The 23218-nt window shown below is 38.5% G+C and overlaps 1 protein-coding gene across 7 annotated transcripts in view; it reads left to right on the forward strand.

Moving 5' to 3' along the window:
* Rbfox1 (RNA-binding Fox protein 1) overlaps nucleotides 1-23218 on the forward strand; it is a 114243-nt gene that overhangs the window by 52754 nt on the left and 38271 nt on the right. For 5 of the 7 annotated variants that reach the window (XM_011308027.1, XM_011308029.1, XM_011308026.1 and 2 more), the window contains exons 2-5: nucleotides 4124-4159; nucleotides 18062-18349; nucleotides 22056-22322; nucleotides 22558-22611. In XM_011308027.1, coding sequence (XP_011306329.1) covers nucleotides 4124-4159; nucleotides 18062-18349; nucleotides 22056-22322; nucleotides 22558-22611 — 645 coding nt within the window. The remainder of the gene's footprint in view (nucleotides 1-4123; nucleotides 4160-18061; nucleotides 18350-22055; nucleotides 22323-22557; nucleotides 22612-23218) is intronic. The other 2 variants (XM_011308031.1, XM_011308030.1) reach the window with 1 other exon arrangement.

Below are 23218 nucleotides of genomic sequence, written 5' to 3' on the forward strand. Positions count from 1 at the left end.
TCCCTCCCTCCCCTCGTTCCCCACCGTCCTTTTGCCACAGCTGTGAAACGATCCAACCACGCAATTACCGTTGGCCCTTCCTCTTTTCGTCCAGCGTGTTTCATCTAATTTTCGCAATATTGTGAAGACTAGTACACGGTTCACCTATCTGTCATCGAATCCAGAATTCCACAAACACGACATCATTGATGATTACATTACACGCCAAATTCATCTCGGTCTTCTAAAAATTATCAAAGCTGTTTCGTTGATTAACTAATTAACTCTCGCAATCAGATAAATTTTTTCCATTAGAGAATAGATTAATTAATTATCCTCAATGAATTTATCTGGTACGAGTGAATCTACGTAGATATTTGCATTCGAAATGTGCAGATTTTTTCACAGCTGGCAAATTTAATGGGTGAAAGTAATTTTTTTTTTTTCATGGTTACCCCCCCAGGACCTATTTTTTTTCTCATTTAATCATAATTTTCTGAGTTGCCGTCGAGTGACTCGCGGATTTTCACGGGAAAATTACGGCATGAGAGTTTATGATAATTTTATATCGGTTAAGTAATTGTACGTTTCCCCAGACGCAGATGGAACACGCCAGACCCCTCCCGTCAGGTCTTTTACTTGCGCTCGTCGAGACACTTGGCGTCTTTCCAGCGAAATTTCGCATTGCCATAGTGATTTTCATTTCTCCTGCAACATTTCCCCTAATTATACTCGGAAAAATGTCTCCCAATCTCGTATGGATAACGAGAAACGTCACTACGACGGAAAAAAACCGGCGGACAATTTTTCAATTCAGTTTTTTTTTTACCAATGGACTTCTTGAATGATTTAATGGAGATGAAAGCCCGGGTTTTTGTCAGTGTCAAAATCCTCGAAAAGAAACATATTTCATGATCCAAGGGTAGCATGAAAATACAGACGGTTGTATTTCATTTTCTTCCCCTCTCTCTGGAAGTCCCCTCACCCCTCACCCCTCACCACCACCACAAATTCTCTCGCACTTATTTCCGGAAAAACGCGTTCTCTTCTCATATACTCGGTGATGATTGTGTATGTGAATCGTACACTAGGGGTACCGTTACATCGCCCTCATCGAGCGTGAACCCTTCGTCATCCCAGTGATTCACGAGTAGACGTCGCCCCGCTGCTTTTATTCCATTCTTTCTTCCCTCTGTTCTTTTTTCTTTATTTTTTTTTTTTGCTTCTCATTTCTTTTCTTCTGGAGGAAAAAAAAAGAAACCCCTTTCTTCTTCGTCGTGACAACTACGAATGCACGTTCCCACGTGTCTGTAAAGTTCCTTTGTACTTTCGCCACATGAAATCATTTGTTGTTTGGATTAAGGGGAATGAACTCGAATTATTTGTTTTCGGTTTGATCCCTCAACCCGTGTTTCAAAGTATTTATTCTGGTTCGTGGCTCATCTCGATGATGTATGGATTTTATTTTCTATCTATCAGTGGACACGGTTTACCAGTAAATAACTCTACCAATTATTTTCATTTGATAATTTCTCTGAATTTCTCTTAATTTCTCCCTTCAGCTGACAATCTGCCACATTATAATGCATTACCATTGAATTTTCTGTCACCTCTCCGCCCCTCAATTCAGCAAAATTTTCTTCACAATTTTATTGAAAACTTCTCAACTCAAAAATTTATTTACAAAGTTGATAAAAAGAGTTGAAAACATTTCTCCTCAAAAATTGTTTCGAATGTATCCGTGGAAGCCAACAAAAAAGTTGGCAAAAAAAAAAAGGAAAAGAAAAACCGTCGAACGTTTGATGGAATCGGAGTTCCGCAAGTTTTACGATGTATTTTTGGTGGTGCAGTGTGAGGTAGGCGGGAGGGAGGGGGTAGCTGATTTTACGGAGCTCCCCCACTCCTCTCAGTATCATTTACTGGCGCAGTATTTCCTCACGTATGTAACCTATCCCGCCTCCCTCCTCTGTACGGAAAACGTTTGTATACTTTCGGTACGCAAAAGGCATGCTGGAGCGCCCAGCAGCCTCCGGGTGAGAGTATCGATCCGATGGAGTCGCAGCTTCTCTTTAAGTCATCCGGGAGCACACCCCGGACCAAATGGCCTCGCGCACCCGACGCCATCATGACGCGGTGTTTTCAAAGCTCTTCAAAATTTTATTCTCCTCAAGCATATTTTCTATTTTTTCTCTGCAGTTATCATCTCCTCAGCTGATTGTCAAATTTTTCATTGTTTTTTTTTTTACCACAATTTTTTGAGTCATGGAGGGTGGGAGATAATTGAGGATAAATTATGGAAGGGGAGAAGTATTTTCTTTTTCTACTGTATTACCGACTGGGTCACGACCCTGACCTTCGGTCGGCCATAGAAATTCGCGCAATCTCACTCTCGTTTCTCTTTCGTCTCGTGTTTCATTTTCAGTCGTCTTATCAGGTGTTCTGGTTTATCGGCTTGTATTTTTCTCGGTTTGGAAATTTCACAGAAATCCCTCGAGTCATGGCCAATTTTGTTGAATCAATCTGTCTGTCATCCTGGGAATCGTGAAAAATCTATGGAGATTCGACTCCATCAAATGGCGAATATACCAACATAAATGGGAGGCGAAAGTCTATTGACTCTTCGTGGTACCCTAAATAATTCAGTCAATATGAGGTTATCGTCCTCTAGAGTTAGGCGTAGTTGTATATAATCTACCGGTAGTGATAGCATTGATTGACAATTATTGATTGTATCAATTCTTTGCCGCAGAAAATAACAGAATCAGTAAAATCGATGAAATCAGGTAAATCGCATCTACCAGAAATTCTATCTCTATCTGCGGTCAACTCAGCCAGTTTTTACTGACTTAAATTGCCATGATTGGCAGAGTTGATAATCGGTAGATTCGGTAGAGATCGTACTGGTAGATGCCCATGTAGATTAAGTTAATTTATTTATTAATTAGATTTCTTTCGTGACAGATTTATCTTTCGGTAGAGTCCGTTGGTAGATCTATTTGAATCTTCTCCGACCTCGATTTTTTTTCTGTTCAACCCAGACGTAGTAGTTTTTAGTACTCGAATTAAACTGAATCAACCGATTCTTTTCGTTATTATTGAGCACAAATGTTGGGGGAGATAATGATGATGGGGTCATCGGAGAGGGTATCAGTACTTTGAACTCATAACTCGTGTGGGAATTTTAACGTTTAAATACCGGCACAAAGAGCCCACTGTTTTCGTACCGAGAGCCACTGTATTTTTTTTTTTTGCACTCGAGTGGAAAATAAAAACAGAACGATACTGAAATATTTTTTTTTCGCCGCCGGTGGAGGTCACGAGCTCTCGCCGTCCGGGAGACAGTAAAAAATTTATTTTGGGAGAGAACGTTTTAACATTTTTTTTTTCGGGAATTCATAGAAATTTTAATATCGAAAATTGATGGCAAAATGGCATTACCACCTTTTTCCATGCAATCACATTTTACCACTGGATGGATCAGTCAATAAATAAATGGATTTAATTATTATTTTTTTACATTCGATTTGAAATTCATGAAATCTTCATTTTGAGAATTGATGAGGAAATTTTATTACCACATTATTTTAAATAAAATCATTGAATAGATTGATTTAATGAGTTAATGAGTGATTATTATTTTTCTTAAGGAATTTCCATTGGAATTTTAAGTTTGAGAATTGAAAAAAAAAATGTTAGTACGACTTTTTGTTTTTATTTCATTCAATTGGCTTTGGTAGATGATGTTGGGGCAGTGGAAGCCAATCTTGATATCGGAAAGGATCTTGGGGCTATATAATCTGAAGGGATACGTGTGTGTGGGACTGCCGGATGGTGGAGATCCCTCGAGACGGATTTTATTCCCTCGTGCCATATTGGATCACGGGTTGGGCTCTTGGATATTCGACCGAGCCCACCGGAAGTCCCCGTTTCTCACCGGTTTCTTTCCGAGCTTTGAGACACTGATTCCAATCATCCAATGAAATTCATATCTATTTTTCATTGTTAAGACTGTCTATTCCCCCTTCTACCCCTTTTTCCACCTCTTCTTCGATCTCCTCCAATAAATAATATTCTCATGTAAAAAATATATTGGAAAAATATTTTGAAAATTTTACTCATTTCTGTGGTTTTTTTTTTGTTTCAGGTAAGTGTCCTGAATGATTTTAGCGGAGGTATTGGGGTGAGTCAGTGGAGTTTATGGAAGTACAGGAATTATTCCAGTGGTGATGGGTTTAAACTAACAATTAGGGAATAATTTAATTGATTCAGTTGATAGTTTCGTTCCTGTTGCGCCTTTTTATCGTCACCCAATGATTTTCAAATTCCAATAAATTTCCAAAAAGGGGAAATCCCCGATTGGAAAATTACCGCATTCTTTTAAAATTAAAATCCTCTTTTTTGCGCTGATGGATTAATTTATCATTAACTTAAGAGTTGACTGATTTTTCTCCAATTTTAACTTTCAAAAAACGAAATTGGAATTTTCGAAAAATCCTTGAAATCGTTAGCTCTCTCCTGCAATTGGTAGATATTATTTATGAATTCAATACTTCTTTTTCACCGGTGGGCAGTGGAGGGGATGGTGGGGTGGTATTTGAGTAGATTCGCCGAGTTTCAACCCTTATTTTCTGCTGCTCATTAAATCTGAGAAAAAATGATAGGACAGAGGCATTATTTTATTGTTCTCCACTCAGATAAAAGATATTACGGCATCCAATTACTGGCTTTCTAGATACTGTCGATATGCATTGAATATGCCGAGCCTCGCTAGTGTTGTAAGAGGGTACATGAGAGGTGGTTTTGAGTGGGACAGACATAAAAGGACAGGCGCATGCTTGTGATATCGATCCCCCAAGTGGAAACTACGATAAGCTCGTACATACCCTCCCTTTCAAGTTATACATACGTACGATTGACACTGGCAAAATGTTTCGATATAGCATTTCGAAATGCATCGAAATTGGATATTACGATGTGCATTTTGCCGATATTATTCTATCATTTATCCATTTTCACTCACTTAAATTATCAGTAATTAATGGTAATATCGATGAGCGAATTATTCATTTTTTTTTTGGTGGGAAATGTTCTAAAAATATTTTTTTTACAATGAATCAGTACTGGGATAATTAACAAAATATTTCTAATGAGTTCAGAAAATTTTATCCCTCACGGAAGATTAATTAACTTGGGGAATAACTTCATAAACTTTCGCTCTGTATATTTCCCTGTTGTTAATTGTTGGATAATAGTCTCGACATTGTGAGAGATAATTTAATGTATCAAAACGTGAATCTAATATTCAAAATTTAGTGGGTACGTTTTCCCTGGTGGTTTGAAGCGATAAATTTTATGAAAGCTTACGGTATGAGTCCCTCCCACAGGTATAAGTGAGTAAATGGAACAGCTGAAGGGGTTGGTAGTGAGGGAATGTACCTTTTATGGTGTCCCTCCACAACAAATTCTCATTTACCCCCGATAAATTACTCCGAGGAGAGGAATAAATAAATAGCATTTATCCACAAAATAATTCTCTCTCTAATTCTCATCTTTTTATTCAATTAAGATATTGAATTGAAATAGTCCTCGTGTATTACACTGGGCTAATTCTTTTTCCCCTTTTGAGAAAAGTGTAGGAGATGTTGGTTTGAGTGTCTTCTGGTGTTGAGGGAATTTTTATTTCTCTCTTTTTGGCCTCGTGGGAGGATTTGAGGAGAGAGACGAGATTTCGCTCTCATCCATCTACCGCTGGCAGGTTTTGTAACTCGCACGAATTCCCAACTCATTCCATCCTCATGTCGACCTTCAAACCGCTCCCTTACCTCTTAAATCCACCACTTTTCTTCAGCCTCTTCTCAGTGCCCCAGAGAGGCTGTTATTATAATCCCAGACCTGCGAATTAAATCGTTCGTCATGAAGGCGAACCGTTAATCAAATATCCTTTCTTTTTCATTCCTTTGAGCATTTGAAAAATAGCGACTTCGGTGAAAAATTTTGGGGTTATCATTTCGATGTTTTTTTAAATATATCTAGAAAGTTTCAAGGTCAAGGGCATTTTTTATTTTAGAAAATTAAATTCGTTTTGCAATTGCCGCATTAACATTGAAATTTTCAAAAATTCTCAAAAATTCGTGGAATTGTGATATAGAGAATAAATGGATAATGAAAATTTTCATTTATTCATAAATTCTCCATAATTTATTAGAGTAAAAATGGCGATAATTAAATGATCCTAGTTAATTCCGAGTAATTTTCGCCAAATCATTTGAAACTCTCGAAAACCAGTTGAGGAATGAGGGCCCCAGGGCACACCCAGGACCCTCCCATATTCCAGCAATAATAATCATTACCCCCCATACCTCGAGGAAATAAAAAATGGCGTAATTAAATTCCCATCATTCTCGGATTATTGAGACTAGAGCATCAAAACCCAGTGAATCTATTTTTCTCTAATAAATCTGTGGTAAACACGGGATCATTATAGATATCATTAGTATCAACAAGTATTTTGTGGGGTCAAACGGTCGGAAAAAATCTCCGATGCTACGAAAATGAACGAAACATTATCATTTAATCAGTAATTTATAAATCTGAAAGCACAACGAATTTATAAATTCGTATTCCGCCATTTTTTCAAATTCATCGAAAATAAAATCCATTTTTTACTCCTGAAAACCCCCAGTCCACCCACCCAGTCGAATTTATCCGCGTTAAATAAATGTTTAATGTTATCTCTCGCCATTCGATAAAATAAATCGACTCTACGAGACACTCGGGAGCGAATGAGACTTCTACCCCTTGAATTACTATTTCATGGTTGTAGGTGGGTGGGAGGAGAAACTTGGATGCATAACGAATGCATTAAAAAAAAAAAAACCTCGCGTCTGTTGGTCCTTTTCTTGGGTGATTTTTCCTTCTCTTGAACCTAGGATTCAACGGGTTACCTTTGGCGTACTCCCAGGCATCGGTAAACGACTGGCCGTAGATCGTCTGAATAATTCATTGGGGTCCTCTCTGCGAATATACCGATTGCATCTTCAATGCTTCGAGACTTATCCTATAACCCAACGGCCAAACACTGGTTTGTGAGCTTCAATTTTATTTTCTGTTTCAACTTTCGATTGGGATTACGGAAAAGCATGTGCATTACGTGCCTTGAATTCCATTTTGAGTTGTGGATTCGGATATAGGATAGTTTTTTTTCTGGAATTTTGAACGGAAAAATGATGGGATAGGCGCGGATTCTTAATTTATCGTATTTTGGAAATTTAAATTGCGGGATGGGACGATGCGATTCCGAGAAAATTGGAGATTTATTTAAGGTTCTGAAAAATCCTTCGAAATGACTCAAAATTTGGTAAATTTCACTCAGCCATAATTAAGCCATAATTAAGTGAGGATGATTGAAAATTCCTGCGCAAAGCGACGGAACTTTTACGCGCGAACACTGCGTTCCGGGTTGCTCCAATAAAAAATGATGCGATTTGAGTCAATTTGGAGATTCTCAAATTTCATAGAAAGCCCTTCGAATTGACTCAAAATTTTCGAAATTTCACTCGGCCGTTATTAAATTGTGAATGATTGAAAAAATCCCGCGCAAATGGAAGAAATATCCGAACAAAACCCGAGTTTTCTGCAATAAAAAACGATGCGATTCGCGTGAATTTCAACACTTTCAAAGTTAATGCAAAATCCTTTAAAATGGCGGTAAATTTGTAATATTGCACTCAGCCAAAGTAAAATTATGAATAATCAACCGCATAAACAATAGCCAGAGGAATCCCTTGCCGACTGTTTTATTTCGACAAAACAACTTTTTAATCCTCAAATTAATATTTGAAGACATCTTAATGGCTTCTCCAAAAAAAATGGAAAAATTTATAATACCTCGGTTGCATGAAAAGGGATAAGAGATGAGGATCTGTGACCCAGATGTGGCCAAGAATGAAAGGAGACGGGTTTTCTGGTACAAAGGCAAGGCTATTCTCAAACCTTCTCATCCAGAGCTGAGATATGGCGCACTCATCACACATACATATTCAATTCCCCTTTCCTCCTCTCATTTTGTGAATAAACAACAGGGATTTTGGTCCGATGAAAGGAAGACAGACGTTTTATACTGAAATACTGGCAAGTCTATGTGCAAGCAACCAACGACAGAGTCGTTACACCCAATTAGCTTCGTTAGAGGGCCTTGAGGAAGTTCCACGGGCTATTACAAGCGAAACATAAACGGGGAATCAACCGCGTGAAATAGAAAAAATATATTATTATTTTTATTTTTTTTTCATTTTTGAGTCTTCGCACGTTTATCAGCGGATAAGTGGCCATCAAGTCGTTGTTGTCATGAATATTGTAGTTAATTCCATGGAAACGTGACTCCTGTTATTTTTCACTGGAACCTCAAATCCTAGAAATCATCTACACGTGTGAAAATTATTTATCTGTTTTTTTGTTACACTGGGTGAATATTACACTTGACATTTTCAAAAATCGAATTTAAGATAAATGGAAAGTAGAATATTCAGGCGACCCTGAATTTCCCAAGGAAAAATCAATTGCCGATGGCCATTTAGCATGGAAAATCCAATTTTCGTGAATTATTGAGGTAAATGAGACATTTAGTGGGGGTTTTAATTGATGTTGAATTAAATGGCGGGTAATTGAAAATTCAGATGACTTTGTGGGGGAAATTTCAAGGAATGGAAGAGTAGATTTACGAGGGGAAAAAAGGTCTACAGAATTTCTGAATGATAAAAAATCTCGGACGCTACCGAATTACTATTCCAGACGCGTCGGCACGGGGGTTTAAGCATTAAGTAGTCGGTTTCCGGTGTCGCAACGTGTCCACATCGCAGTCAGAAAGTTCACTGAAGCAAAATACACATGCTGAAGCTAACCGCGAGCAAGAGAGGTGGGGAAATGGGTGGGAATCGATGGATCGAACGATCGACAAACTCAATTTCTACCGATAATCCGCTCTCTGTCGAGTTGCCTATTTCCGGGCTACTCGGGCCTCTACGTTATTTTCATTTCTTCGATTATTTTTCATTTATTTTTTATTATTATTTTTTTTTTATTTCATACCTCCCGACTCCAGCCGTCACTCTCTGTATTACTTCCTGACACGAGAGGGGAAAAACTGATGACGATCCAATTTGTCAGATGTCAAAATACGGTGAATTCATTTCCGAAATATTTTTCCATTGCTTTCTACGCTATTTCCATATTCATCTATACTTTATGGTAGGGGAGGATAGTCTGCGGGTTTGAAACGCGAGGTAATTAAAACTTAAATAATTGAGAGTTTGTTTTCTCCTTTCTGGATTTTAATGATTATTTTTAATGATTCACAACTCCACTTTGGTCGAGTGAATTTCAACAGGATTTTGAAGGTTTTTCCATGCACTTGAAAAAATTAAAATTATTTAAAATTTAATTAAAAAAAATGAGGAAACCCGTTTATTTTCCGCGGTGATACTCAATCGTCTAGATCTCGTTGTTGGCTGAGTGAAATAAAAAAAATTTTTATTCATTGTAACGTTTACTTCACACAGTTGAAGCACTCTGGGATGCTGATTAATTTGAGAATAACACGGAGATAATTCATTCGTTAATTCAGCATTCTTGGCGAGTAGAGACAAACGTAGAACGGTCTATCCTTCATCCGTGGCCCATATGGCCTGATACATGAAGCGATTTTCCATTCGAGCGAGTTGGTACGAATTACAGCCAATTAAGGCACCCCCCCCTCATCGCCATTGCCACTTAAAAAAAAAAAATCTCCATCTCACTCCGACAATTCACCTCACTCGTTGATTCTGTATGGAGGCTAACACAGATGGCGGCGTTGATGGTTTTTGATTGGCCGGAAGTGACGTCACGCATCGTACAACAGACAGTGGCACGCCATTCGCGCAATTTTTTAATGCATTGAATATACAGTAACGAGAATTTCCGGGTGGAAATGAACTTGAGATTGCATTTTTATCCCCCTCACCTCGATATTTTCATCTTGCTTTTATAGGATCCACTGAGCATTTGATTTTATCTGAATTTGGCAGAATCATTGAGAAATCTTTTTTCGGGTTCACCATCTGTTGGTTATGTTTTTATACTCTCTCTCTCTCTCTCTCTCATTCGAATTGTTGAGAATGTTTTTCATGACTCCAGATGCAGGGAGAGACGGTATTTAGTGGTTCGGTTAGTAGCTCTCGAGAGTTGCCTTTGTTGTTTGGGTGTATGGGCAATGGGCCAAAATCATTCCTGATGGCAAGATCCCTTCGGCCACAGCTAGTCCGCCATTGTATACTAACCGCGGCACCAAAACCAGTCCCCTAAACAACTAAATACTTGGCTACAAATTGGCTACTGACCATCCCAATGACGTTGACACTGGACATTCTATAGACATTAACCGAACAAATTATCCTGCGCATCGGACATTTTTAGTTTCATTTCAAAGTTAGGAAACCGTCGGCTTTGGATTCGTGAAAAAGAGGTATTGAGGTGGTGTCGTTTATACGGAGGGTGTCGCCCGTAGTAACAGTTATAATTGTTTAATTACATGAGTGGAGAGTTTACTGTTTCCTCTTTACTGTACAAAGACCTGCGAAAATTTAGGAATCATTGCGGAAGCCAAGGGAGGGAAATTATTGAACAAATTTTGCCTGGGGGTCGGCGGCGGCCATATTTTGAAAATTCAAAAAATGTTGAAATTTCAGAAAATCGTGAGTTTGATAATCATCGCGGGAATCAAGGGAGATTCCAAATTATTGAAGAAATGCTACTTGGGGGTTGGGGGCGGCCAAATTTTCAAAATTCAAAAAATGTCAAAAGTTCAGAAAATCGTGAAAATTCTATAATCATCGCGGGAATCAAGGAAGATTCCAAATTATTGAACGAATTTTGCCTGGGGGCAGGGGCGGCTAAATTTTGAAAATTCAAAAAAAATCAAAAAAAGTTAAAATTTCAGAAAATTGTGAAAAATTTTAAATTATTGAACAAATTGAGCCTGGGGGGTAGGTGCGGCCAAATTTTGAAGATTCATAAAAAGTTGAAATTTCAGAAAGTCGTGAAAATTTGATAATTATCGCGGGAACCAAGGGAGATTTCAAATTATTGACTAAATTTTGCCTGGGGGCGGTGGCGGCCAAATTTGGAAAACTCAGAAAAAAAAAATTAAAAAAATTCAACACTCCAGAAAATCGTGAAAATTTGATAATCATCGCGGGAACCAAGGAAGATCCCAAATTATTAAACAAATTTTACTCAGTGGATGGGGAGCGGAAAAATTTTGAAAATTCCGAAATTTCAAGCATTCAAGGAATCTTTGACACCGTAAGAACAAAACCAATTTTTTCCCGAGAAAATATGCTTAAGCATTTTCAAATTGCTCCGAATATAACCATAAGGGACAAACTCTGTCGATGGAAATATATATTTTGTAGGACAGCTGGGAGCAAAACAGACACCCTCCAAATTCTTTTGAATATTCATTAGATTTTAAATATTCATTACATTTGGTAATTCTGCATATATTTTCTAATTGAAAAATTGAAACTGTGGCGGCTCAATTTTCATTTATTCAAGCACGATCTATATACCCACATCTGTGTCCTATATAGTACCATTATTCACATAAACATTTAATTCTGTTTTTTTTTCATGATTCAAACAAAGAAAAATAATGCAAATGAAAAAATTGAAAAATCTGGAAAATGAAAAAAAATTTACGGTGTCCATTTTGCCCCCATCTTCCCTGTATATAAAAAGCAGAAAGGAAATCGATCTAGAAATATCTCGAAATATCTCGAAATATCTCGAAATATCTCGAATGAAAAAATCGAGCAGTCACCACGACATTGCGGCTAAATCTCAAACATTTCGAATGAATGCGCATGCGGAGCACACGCGGACAATCTCGTGAAGAAAATAGTTAACACGTCCCCAGTGATGGTGAGCCAAGGCTTTGCAATTTTTAACAACATTTTCAACGTCCTTATGATGTTTCTGGTGCAATTAGAGCGCAACCAAGCGTCCGACTGTTACATTCCGGTCCAAACCACCAATCCCCGATGAGTCATCCCCCTTCTGCTCTCGCGGTTGGAACAAAGGGATGCGGAAAATGGATGAGGGGGGTTTAAGGGGGTGGGGATAGGGGGTTAGCAACGCATTATGAGGCACAACCCCTCACTGTATTTCCACTTTACCATTAAACGCGGGCATGTGTATTCCCCGCCAAGTTCTATCTCGTTTTCTCTGTCTACTCGTTTCACCACTGCCACAGACGCGTTTTGCTTTTGAATAAATAGGAAGGGGTGGGACATCCCCGTGGGGATGTGTGCCGTATTGTCCGTGAGTCTCCGCCACAAATAAATCCACTCACTATCCCATGTACTCGAAACTTATGATCTTTTGGAATTATTCAAAATTAGATTCTCCCTTCAAAAACTTTTTTCCTACCTTTGTGCGATTGCGAAACTTTTTTGAGGGTTAGGTATTCGTTTTCTTCTCTTTTCCCTTTTTCCAAATTGAGGTGAATGAAGAGGAAAAAGGGAAAAAGGAAAAAAGGGAGATGATCGGGAAAAGTAATTCAACCGCGAGGGTAAACTAAGGGATGGGGGTGAGATGGCGTATGTACGGAAAGACGTGCCAAGAGATTCAAGACGGCCCCCTTACCCCCTTTACGCCGCACAATTTCTTTTTTTTTTATTATTCTTTTCGCCTCCTTTTCATCCGGGGATAATGAGAAAACTTGGATGGATTTTCATTCTGCGAATCGAGAGCCCCGGGAATCCGTGAATATTTAATAGAGCTAAAAGGCTACGTCCAACCCCTTTATCCTCAGGGGCTATTGTGAAAAAGTGTGGACGAGATAAAGATACGTATCGATTGCATTATAGGATTTGTTAATTTTAATTAGTCCATCGGAGATTACCGGGAATCGGCTGAGTGGAATTTGAAATTTTTCCCCGTATTTCCGAGACATTTAAAAATCAATTTATCATGAAAAACTGTTAACTCATTATTTTTTAAATTAATGTAAATTCGGGGTACAAAGTCTTTCACATTAACAGCAAAATGTCAATTTGTTTAATGACTCAATCAGGTTAATAGAGTAATGGTCGAAATGGATTAAGCAATTAGAGTTAAAAGGGCGAAACGTAGTAAAAATGCAGATGCATTAAACCCCGCGACCATTTAATAATTCTTTTTTTTTTTTTCACCCATCATTTTTTACACATTCAAGGATGGGATTTTACAGTGTGGCGTGGTCGATTTGCCGTTGAATTTTTCGCTCTTGTACCACTTACGAGACTGGTACACAGATAGGCTCGTTGCTGCAGCGACGCGGGTGGTTTCACACAGTGATATAAAAGGGTAGAAGAAAAAACCGTAACTGTAAAGCTCTGTGCACACGGAAACCAGTTAACATATACTTCGTTGCACATTTGTGTGTATTTTATTACTTTTTTTTTCTTCTCTATCGTATTTGTTGGTTTATTTTTTTTCGTTTGTATCGTGACTCACGCGATTCCTGGGGCTAGAATGCATTGGCAACAAGAGCGCACTCGAGGATTGATAATTAATTAATATAACCGAGAGTCTTAAATTTATTATTCAACATCATAAATTTGAGAATGGATTAAAAGTTTCGTGGAAATTAGACAATTTTACCCCACGGTTTAAAGGGAATCAATATTGGACCATCGAATGGGGTCGAGTCGGTAATTCAATTTTTTTTTTTCTCTTTTCAACCTACAGTTTTTTTCCGTCGAGTCTGAATCGACTCTCGTTAAAGAGAGGCTTGTGTACATATGGCTGGGGCTGTCTAAACACCCCCAGAGACCCCTATAGTAGACGCTAGAAGATCCACGCGAGAAGAGATAACCCCCCAGCGTACATGCTCTCCCTCTCTGTAACTTTCGATAGAACAATGGCCTCAATTTCTACCCCTCCCAACACTCCCACAACCCTTCAACTTCCATCCATTGCGCTACCCCATTGTAAATCTCGGGTGCAGAATAGAACAATGTCCAACTCGGTACTAATCACCCGCGTATTTACATTCAACGTGGATTTACACTCTCCTGAAGGAGCAGGCACTGAGATTGGATGACACGAGTCTAATTGTAATCGTTGGGACGCTCGTTTCATGCTTGAAATATTCGATAATTGCCCACTTCATACTCCATTACGGTTATTCAAGGCAATTAAACTAATTCAGATATCGTAAAATCACTAGAATCGATATTATGCAGTTTTAACTAAATCTCCTCATCTCAAAGGCAAAACAAAGATCTTTAAAGAGACGTCAATTTTTTCAAATTCCACTCTGCCCTTAACCACCGCCATTTCGTGAAACACCCGCCATTCCACTAAACCCCGCGAACATTCAAATTCTCAAACCTCATAACCACTAATCTTATCGGTCCTCTGTAGATTTCAATTACCAACTGCAATTCCCTTCTCCCAAACATGAAAATCATCCAAATCCATATTGATTAACAATTATCCCCTCACCTTCACCCCCTAGTCCCTCAAAAGGGAATTCCCCGTTAACTGGGAATCCTGTCGATGGAGCTCTTTAATTAGTTCAACAATGTCTCTACCGTAGATCTCAACTCGTTGAGGAGAGATTGAAAGCAGTCCCAATCCTCTTCCACCCTTCAGCCCTTCCTCTCTCGTTCTCACGCTTACCCCCTCCTACCTCCTCTCCCACCTAAAACGAATGAGACTTGCATGGGTGTCGGGGGCCATCCATTAATATGAATTAGGGTATTTAGCTAGAGGCAACTAGAAGCGACGAGAGACGACGAAGACGAACGACAGAAGAGGAAAAGTAGTGGGTGGCAGATTGGTTGAGGGGAGTTAAAGGGGGATGGAGGGGGTTTACTTCAGCAGTTCGCCGGTTTAACCCAACGGGACGTAGACGCCGTTAATTTGATTTCCCGCCTGCCTCTAGAATTCCCATCCTCTGGCAATTTCGGGGGACGCACTCGTGAGAATTTCCCCCCCCCCCCTCCCCCTCCCCCGTGGTCCCTTCATCCGCGATTCAAAAGGGCAGAGGGGGGCGAAGCCACCCCCTCATTCCACACCTTCAACTCTCACTTCAGCTCCTCAAATTATACGAATGGCGTGTCTCGGGTACACAAGTTTTATTGAATTAATTCGGGAGGAAAATTGATGTCGTAATTATTGAATTTGGGGATGATTCATTGTGCAGCATGATTATCAATTAATAGTTGCTTGTTTTAGATAGAGGGGAAGTTTTTCTCGTGGAAATTGTAATAATTAAAAAAATTATTAGATGATTATTTTTAATTATTTTTAATCATTCGTTGCATTTTCGCGAAGGACTTTGATGATTTTTTTATCGCACAAAATGTTTAAACTCTCGCGATGAGCTTTGCAACCCGCAAGATCATTAACGTTCACGTGAGAGTCTCGAATGCACTCGTACAACCTTTTGCAGACGACTGAATTAACGCTCCTTTAATCCCCCAGCATCTCTATTCGAGTACTCGAGAGCGAAATAAAAAACTCTACCTTGAAAAAGAAAAAAAAAAGAATGAACGACTGGTGAAAAAAAGAGTGGACTGCAATTCCCCCTAAATCCCAATTTATTCTTTTTCCAAATCTCACCGCGACCATCGATTTCCGAAGACGCCATTGGCCAATTTTTTTTTCCGTACAATTTATTCCCTTTTTCTTCGATTGCAAATGTCCGGTACTTCCAATCAATTATTCACTCTGCATAACTTACAGCCCTACTCAGCCCTTCTCTGGAATACAAAAAAAAAAATGAAAAAAAAATCCCATCCAGTGGCATATCAACGGAACATGTCAGTGACAAGCATGGTAGAGCACACTCCATGTACGAGGTGGAGCGACAATGGAATAATATGCCTTTCCATTTTGATACGCTCTGTGTACCCCCCACTCTACTTTTATTTCAACCATCGTGTCTGTGTCCTGAATAATCATTCAACGAGAGTTATCTCCTTTTATTTTCGTGTCTTTTGGGTTTAAACAGCGGGTGAAGAATGAATTCAGTGCGACGGAATGTCTACCCAATGCCGGGTTTTACGTTTCCTGCTCTAAACCCCATTTTGGGGATTATAAAAACTACCGGAAATTGGTAGATTGACTTCAGAAAAAAATTTTCAATTTTTGCCTGACGAGACTATAATAAAACGATTATTTTTAATCAGATTACGTTTGATCTATTTTCTGTTTTCATTTTCATTACTCAAGAGGATGAAAATTATCGTTTAATCAAATAACAGGTCATACTCACGATCATTAAATTATTCCCTGAATAAATTAATTTTATACAGCGGATACTAATGACAGAATTATACACCCAGCAGTTGCTCACCTAATGAAGTACGAATTTTATGCTGCACTCATCTCGGTAGAAGGAAATTTCACTGTTTAATTTGTACCGAAGACCTCTCGAGGGGCTGGTGTGAGGTCTTGTGACACTCCGAGGGCTCTCGTGGACTCTGGAATTCTCTCCTTTCATTACTGATAACTCAAAAAAAAAATTTTGTCTCGAGGGGAAACGTGACTGAAAGACCTTTTCTCACATCGACGAGTGCTTCAACTCTTTTTCTTCTTCTCACTTTTTACGTAACAAAATTGAGATTGAATTCTTTACTTTTAGTATTAATAAAGTGAGGAACTGCACGCTTTGGATACCGATGTTAATGGTAATTCCATTAGGGTGTTGACGTACGACTTCCGCTCGACATTTATGTCTGATTATCACGGAATTAATTAACAATTGCTGTGGAGTGAGATGAGAAATTGCTGACACCATTTAATAGTTTCGATTTCATATCGAAAATTAATTATTACAAGTTTATATATTTTTTTTGTCTGATGTTTTATTTAACATTTCCAGATAAATCATTCAAATTTTTGTGGAGAATCGTTGAATATTTGAGGTTCGCCACTCGTCAGACTTGTGCCAATTCCCAATCTTAAAATTCTCATTTTTTTTTTCTTCCCTTCTCGAGTTTGGAATTTTTGGCCCTACGCCATTCCACTCGTCTCACTGGGGGGCTGATTCGAGTATTTTTGTGCTGTTAGAATGCGAAACGAGGGAGTTAAATGGAGATAAAATAAGAGTATGTAAATAATTCAATGCAGGAGAGATAAGAAAATCGAAACTTACGAAATTAACCCTGCAGCATTGCAAGAGCGTGCGAGGTTGGGAGATTCTTTTTTTCTATTTATACCATGAAATGCGTCAACTGGCTGTGATTTTTAAACTTCCAAAATGATTTTTCACCCCCCGAAGTGCATTCTAACGTCACCACCATCTTTTCCTTCATTTCTGATCAATTTCCCTCGAAAAATCATTTTTGCATCGAGAAAAAATCTGCACAACTTATCGCGACTTATCGTACGGCCTCTCCCCTATCTCGCCTAAAAATTTTTCAAGTCAAGTTTCAAAATAACTTCCAAATAAATGTCCCGAAGATATGGAGAAAGGTAACGTCCGCTGTAATAACGAATAACCCTTGTTTGGAGTTTCTCTAATCTACCACCACGAATGTCCTCTCTCTCAGTGGTAACTTTCTAAATCGTTGTAGTTGGTGATAAGAGTACGACACGCGGGGGTAAAACAGTCACGGACCCTCTCGGCTCGTGTTTGCATTCTACCCTCCCATTGCCACCCTCTCGCTTTCAATTCTCACCGGTGCGAAACGCCGAGTGGATAATGGCCTGGGATAATTATCGACTGGCCCTTCCCCATCCAAAGCCTCGAGATATGCTTCCGGTGGCTGTGAATGCCTTTAAATATTCCAGTCCACTCCTTCTCGATATACCCAAAATGGCCGACTGTTCACATCAATTTGTATTCAATTGCTCTATTTACACACTTAATAACTTCGGGAGGGGGGGGGGGGAGAATAAGTGGGGAAAGAGAGAGGGGGGGTAATCAAACTATTTCAGGGGAGAATTAATGTTTTCGGTGGAATTAAACTGTTGAAATAGTCGTAGCCTTGATCGTTCAATTGACCACGGTTAAAATTCATGAAATATATTTTGATAATTTTTGTTTCAGCACGTGGTGCAGACAGGTATGGCTGCGCCTTACGGTGGGGGTGTATTTCCACCCCCTGTTAATGGTGTAACTGGGGTAGTGGGTACAGCTGGATCAACTGGTGATGTTAAACCACCACCACCGGTTCCACCCAAGGAGGAATCCACTGGGGCACAGCAGCAACAAACACCTGGGGTACCACAGGTACAATCGACACAGGGTGCCCAGCATCCGACTGCACCTGGAGCACCCAATGCCACGAGTTTCAGTCCACCACCACCACCCAATGGCGTTGACCAACAGGCTATCGTGAGTTGATTATCATTTTAATATCAGCATGAAGAGATGATGAAGAGATGCTTGTTAAATCGTATTAGGTGGAGTCTCTCGACTTTATTCAAAACTTGAATGTGAAATCAAGTTGTCTTTGAGTTCAATCAAGTTTGAGGAATAGAAAAAAAGTAGTGATTCAAGTCGAGTAACTTCACGTCCCTTCGATAATCGAACCGATCTCACTGCCACGCCCTAATTCTGAACTCACTCTAGGCTTTTTCCCTTATTTTCCATAACTACCCTCGGTTTTATGCGCCTCTATATATTTTCCATTTTCTCTCATTTTTTTTTATTCATCCCTCTCTCTCCCTTCAGGTGCAAAATTTATTTAGCACAGGCGTGCATCCAAAACCCGACGAATTACCATACTGCATTTGTATATACACGTATATAAGTCGGAAAGGTGGATTTTCATTCGGATTGGCATTGCCCCGAGTAAAAGCAAAATGTTTAATTCAACGGAATGGTTAAGATACCACCGGCAAATGCACCCTCAGACTCTCCCACGAGAAGAACACGGATAAATTATAAATTCTCTTGATAATTGATTATTTAAACAACTTTATTTTCATTTTCTAAAGGCAATTCATTAATTCACGCGTTTCCCTGAGATCTTTCAATTGACAAAACACAAATTGATTTAAAAAAACCACAATCTTATCTTAACATTAATATATTAATTTCATAATATCGTCGTAAGTTTTTTGATCTATGCAAAAACGTTTTTAATCCACCTTTTGGGGAAAAAGTGAGGAAAGGATCGAAAAACCATAAAAATTAGAATAATTTCTCTCAAAGTGCTCCACTCATTTATTCCATTAAACTCATCATTGCCAACCTCCAAGAATGCTCCTTTCAACCCCTGAAAATGGAGCAAAAGAGGAATTTCATGAGGGGTAAAAAAGGTAGAAACGATAAAAGGAAGAAGCCATTCTCTCTTTTCACGTTAAAACAGTACTGTCGAGGGGTGAAAAGGGGGTGAAAACACACGTAGCCTCCAGGGTGCATTTTCACGATCCTCATTCCGTTCACGTAACCCCGTAGAAACACTCGGCGTGTTGTTGTCCGTTCCTGAGACGACCAGAACACGTGAAAAAAGGATACAGCAGAAGTAAAAAAAAAATCGTTATATAAAGTAAATAGAGAAACGTACAAATGGCGCACGTTTGAGGGAAACCCCGGGATAAATATTTGAGGGTTCAATCAAGTCTTTTAACCCTCGGTAACATTTCGTGGGATTTTTTTCTGTCTTCGCTAATGAACCCCTGCGTTTGCTCAGCTTAAAATCATGGATTCAATTTCAATTGATTTACCGGAAATTTTTCTGAATTGAACTCCAAAAATGCCTGTCCGGATTCATTCACTCGGGGAAAAATATTCTGGAAAAAATTATTTGCTTAAATTAATAATTAATATATTATAATTGATTGTAATTAAATTCTCTGAAAATTTACCAAAAAACGAAATTATTTCGCATCTTCTTCATTTTGAGTCGTATAATAACTCGGGCGCAATACATCTGTGGCAAAATTGGTTATTGTTATTACAGTACTTGTTATTTATCTATTTTGTCGTCGTCATGTGCGTAAGGAACTCTACGTATTCTATTTGCGCTAGAAGAGGGGCTTTCGTTGAGGTATTTCCTTTTTCGACTTCTAATTCACTTTATTCGTTTATTTAGTTTCCTGTATTATTGATTGTGGTTGTACTTGAACCGGAGATGGAATTGGAGATTATGCAAGGTGTTTTGAGAGTATTCGATAAGAAAGAAACAGAGAGAGACTGAATATTTGTGTTGAGGAATTAGTGATTGCAGACGATGAATGAAGATATTCAATTTCATTCGAATTGACTCTATCTCTTTTTCATTAAGTCATTCTCGATTATTTATTTATATTCTTTTTCCTGGAGGACTAATGCTTGACTTTAACTTTTTACTTTGACTTTTTACTTTGACTTTTACACATGATTTTTTAACGTCCAACTACTCTGATACACGGTGTACATACGAAAATCGGAATGCACTGGGATAAAATGCAAGAGTAAAATAAAAAATAGTACAATCCCCCATTTGATATTCAAACGCATCTGTCTCGTTTTCCGATCACCCCTAAGTGCCAGTCATTGGTATACGCGAGCTGAATATTCCCCACCGGTACAAAGTATCCTAGAAACAACGAAGAAGCTTAGCACAAATACATTGCCATTTTTACGTTTGGCAATCCCCATGGAAAACATTTCGCTTTACGTATTCAACTCCTGGTGCACTCAATCTCCCTGTCTCCGTCCCGTTACATTTTATTTCTTTTTCATCCTAATACATCCGGGGAAACTCGTGCAAATCACGAATAACTAATTGGGACAAAAGTAAAAAATTTCTACACCGGAGGAAAAAGGTGAATCAATCTCTCCACCCTTCGTCACCCTTGTTTTTTGTTCTTTTGCCTCGTTATTTAATTTATTTTTTCCCTTTTTTTGGTTCAGAGGGAACAAATGCCCAAGATTAAAGTGGAAAAATTTGAGGTTCAAAGTTGGAGTCTGGGGGGAAAAACGGCTTCCTTGTGAGAAGTAAAAAGTTAACTTCAGTTATGTTAAACTGAGAAGAAAAAAATGTAGAGTAGCAAATGCTCGGTTGGAATTATTAGACCAAAATTCGTGGAAAAGTTCAACCAACCGTGGAATATTTCACAAAGTTTCAACAAACTACCCCTCCCGAACCGACTTCACCCTCTTGCCCACACTCAAACGTATTTTAACTCGGCAATTAGGGGATGAAGGAAATTATTCCGCGTGGAATCGTGAATTCACACCAGTGAGAGAGAGAAGAAATAGAAACAGGAGGGGGAGATAATTTAATTACTCGGTTAATCATTGGGAATGTGGATTTTTTGGTGGGGAAAATAATTATTGCTGGAGTGAGAGAAGATTTCACCAAGTTTCTCACTATTTGCGACTTGGGATTAACGGTAGCTCAACTTTTTACTCAAGATTTTTTTTCTCATTGATTTATTCATGAGTTTTCCGTTTCTCGGATTGGAAATTTTTTATTAATTTATTTTTATGTTTCATTTTATTCATGAATTCAAAGTCATCGGAGATTTAATCAATTCTAATATTATTGTTGTTCGTTCCGCAAAAAGAATGAATTTAAATTTTTAGTCTCTAGATTCCTGGAAAAATCACTGAAGTCTAAAACTCCTAGGGGTCTTATCCTTGCGGTCATTCGAGATATTTCGAGATCGATTTTCTTTCCCTTCTTTATAAAAGGAAAGGAAGTAAATCATCAATTAAATCACAATCAAAGATTGAAAATTAAATCATGAAAAATGATCCAATAATTTGCAGCCTCCATCCGTTTTCGCAACAATTCTCAAATTTTCACGATTTTCTAAATATCTGACGATTTTTTTGTTTTCTAAATATTCTCGCCCCCCACCCGCACGCCAAATCCATTTACTTACCCTTATATTACCTTTTATATTATTACATTATATTTATAATTGCCCTTAAAGTCATTCGAGATATTTTGAGATATTTCGAGATCGATTTCCTTTCTCCTTTTTATATTACAAAATCTTCAAAACTATTTACGTTGAGAGGGTTGTGTAACAAATAGGCTCTGGGGGGATTTTCGTGGACTTGAAGAATTTATTTGAACAATTTCGTTTGATTTGTGTTCCAGTCGGAGGTATTTCAGGCAGCAGTGGCAGCAGCAGCAGCAGCAGCAGCTAACAGCAGTGGTCAACAGACAGCACCAGCATCATCTGGAGGCAATGAAACGAGTCAAGACACTGGTGTTGAGGGCAACAATATGGTGCCAGTAACATCGGGTACAACGACACCTTCCACTGTCACACAGGGTACTGATCTCAAAGGGCAACCCAAACGACTTCACGTCAGTAATATACCATTCAGGTTCAGAGATCCTGATCTAAGAGCAATGTTTGGTGTAAGTATCACAAAAATATCCCACTATAAGTCAATTTTTTATTTTGCAATTGCAATTAATTACAACCAGTAATTTTTTCACTGTCTAAGAAATTATACTTTATTCAATCAACAATAATTGTAGTTAAATCCACCGAATATGTATTTAATACAAGCGAATTCTTCTGTCGGTGACTGAAGGATTAGTTTGCGCAAAAATCTGTGCAGCAAGTGAATCCCTATTTTTTTTTTTGCAGCAATACGGTCCAATACTGGATGTCGAGATTATTTTTAATGAGCGTGGCAGCAAGGTAAGCAATATTCTCAGCAAAATCGATTGACCTCTGAAAAAAAAAAATGATAATCTGCTCCAATATCTCCTCCCAGGATGTCGATTGACCACTAGATTCTATCAGAATCGTTCAGTTATCCACTTTTCCCGATTTGCCAAGTCCGAAACGTCTCCCTTCATGTTCTTTCACCCCCTTTTCTCGGTACTAGACAAAAATAAAACTTGATCGTATCTCTGCAAGTCCAAGTTACTTGAAGAGTGCAAGAATAAAGTTTAAATAAAAAGGCGAAGGAAAAATAAATAGAAAACTCAGTGAGTCCAGAGGTAACTGTTGAGTCTTGCACTTAACCCCCAGTGAATTCACCTCAAAGACTTTTACCCCCTCCAATTGAAAAAAAAACTAACCCCTGAATTTAATTGAACGAAAATTCATTTGACGAGCGAATTTATCCCTTCAAACTTTCACAGCAAAATTTCTCGGGTTATTAATGGGTTTTTCCTCCTCATCTCGATGAGGAAAATTGAAGAAAAAGAGAAAAAGAGGTCCTGGAATTAATTAAAAATAATTAGAGAGCGAATGAAACTTGTTAGCGATCTTGTTGCATTTATTTAACGAATAAGTTCTT

This window comes from Fopius arisanus, unplaced genomic scaffold (genome assembly GCF_000806365.1).
Source record: "Fopius arisanus strain USDA-PBARC FA_bdor unplaced genomic scaffold, ASM80636v1 scaffold00057, whole genome shotgun sequence".
NCBI lineage: Eukaryota > Metazoa > Arthropoda > Insecta > Hymenoptera > Braconidae > Fopius > Fopius arisanus.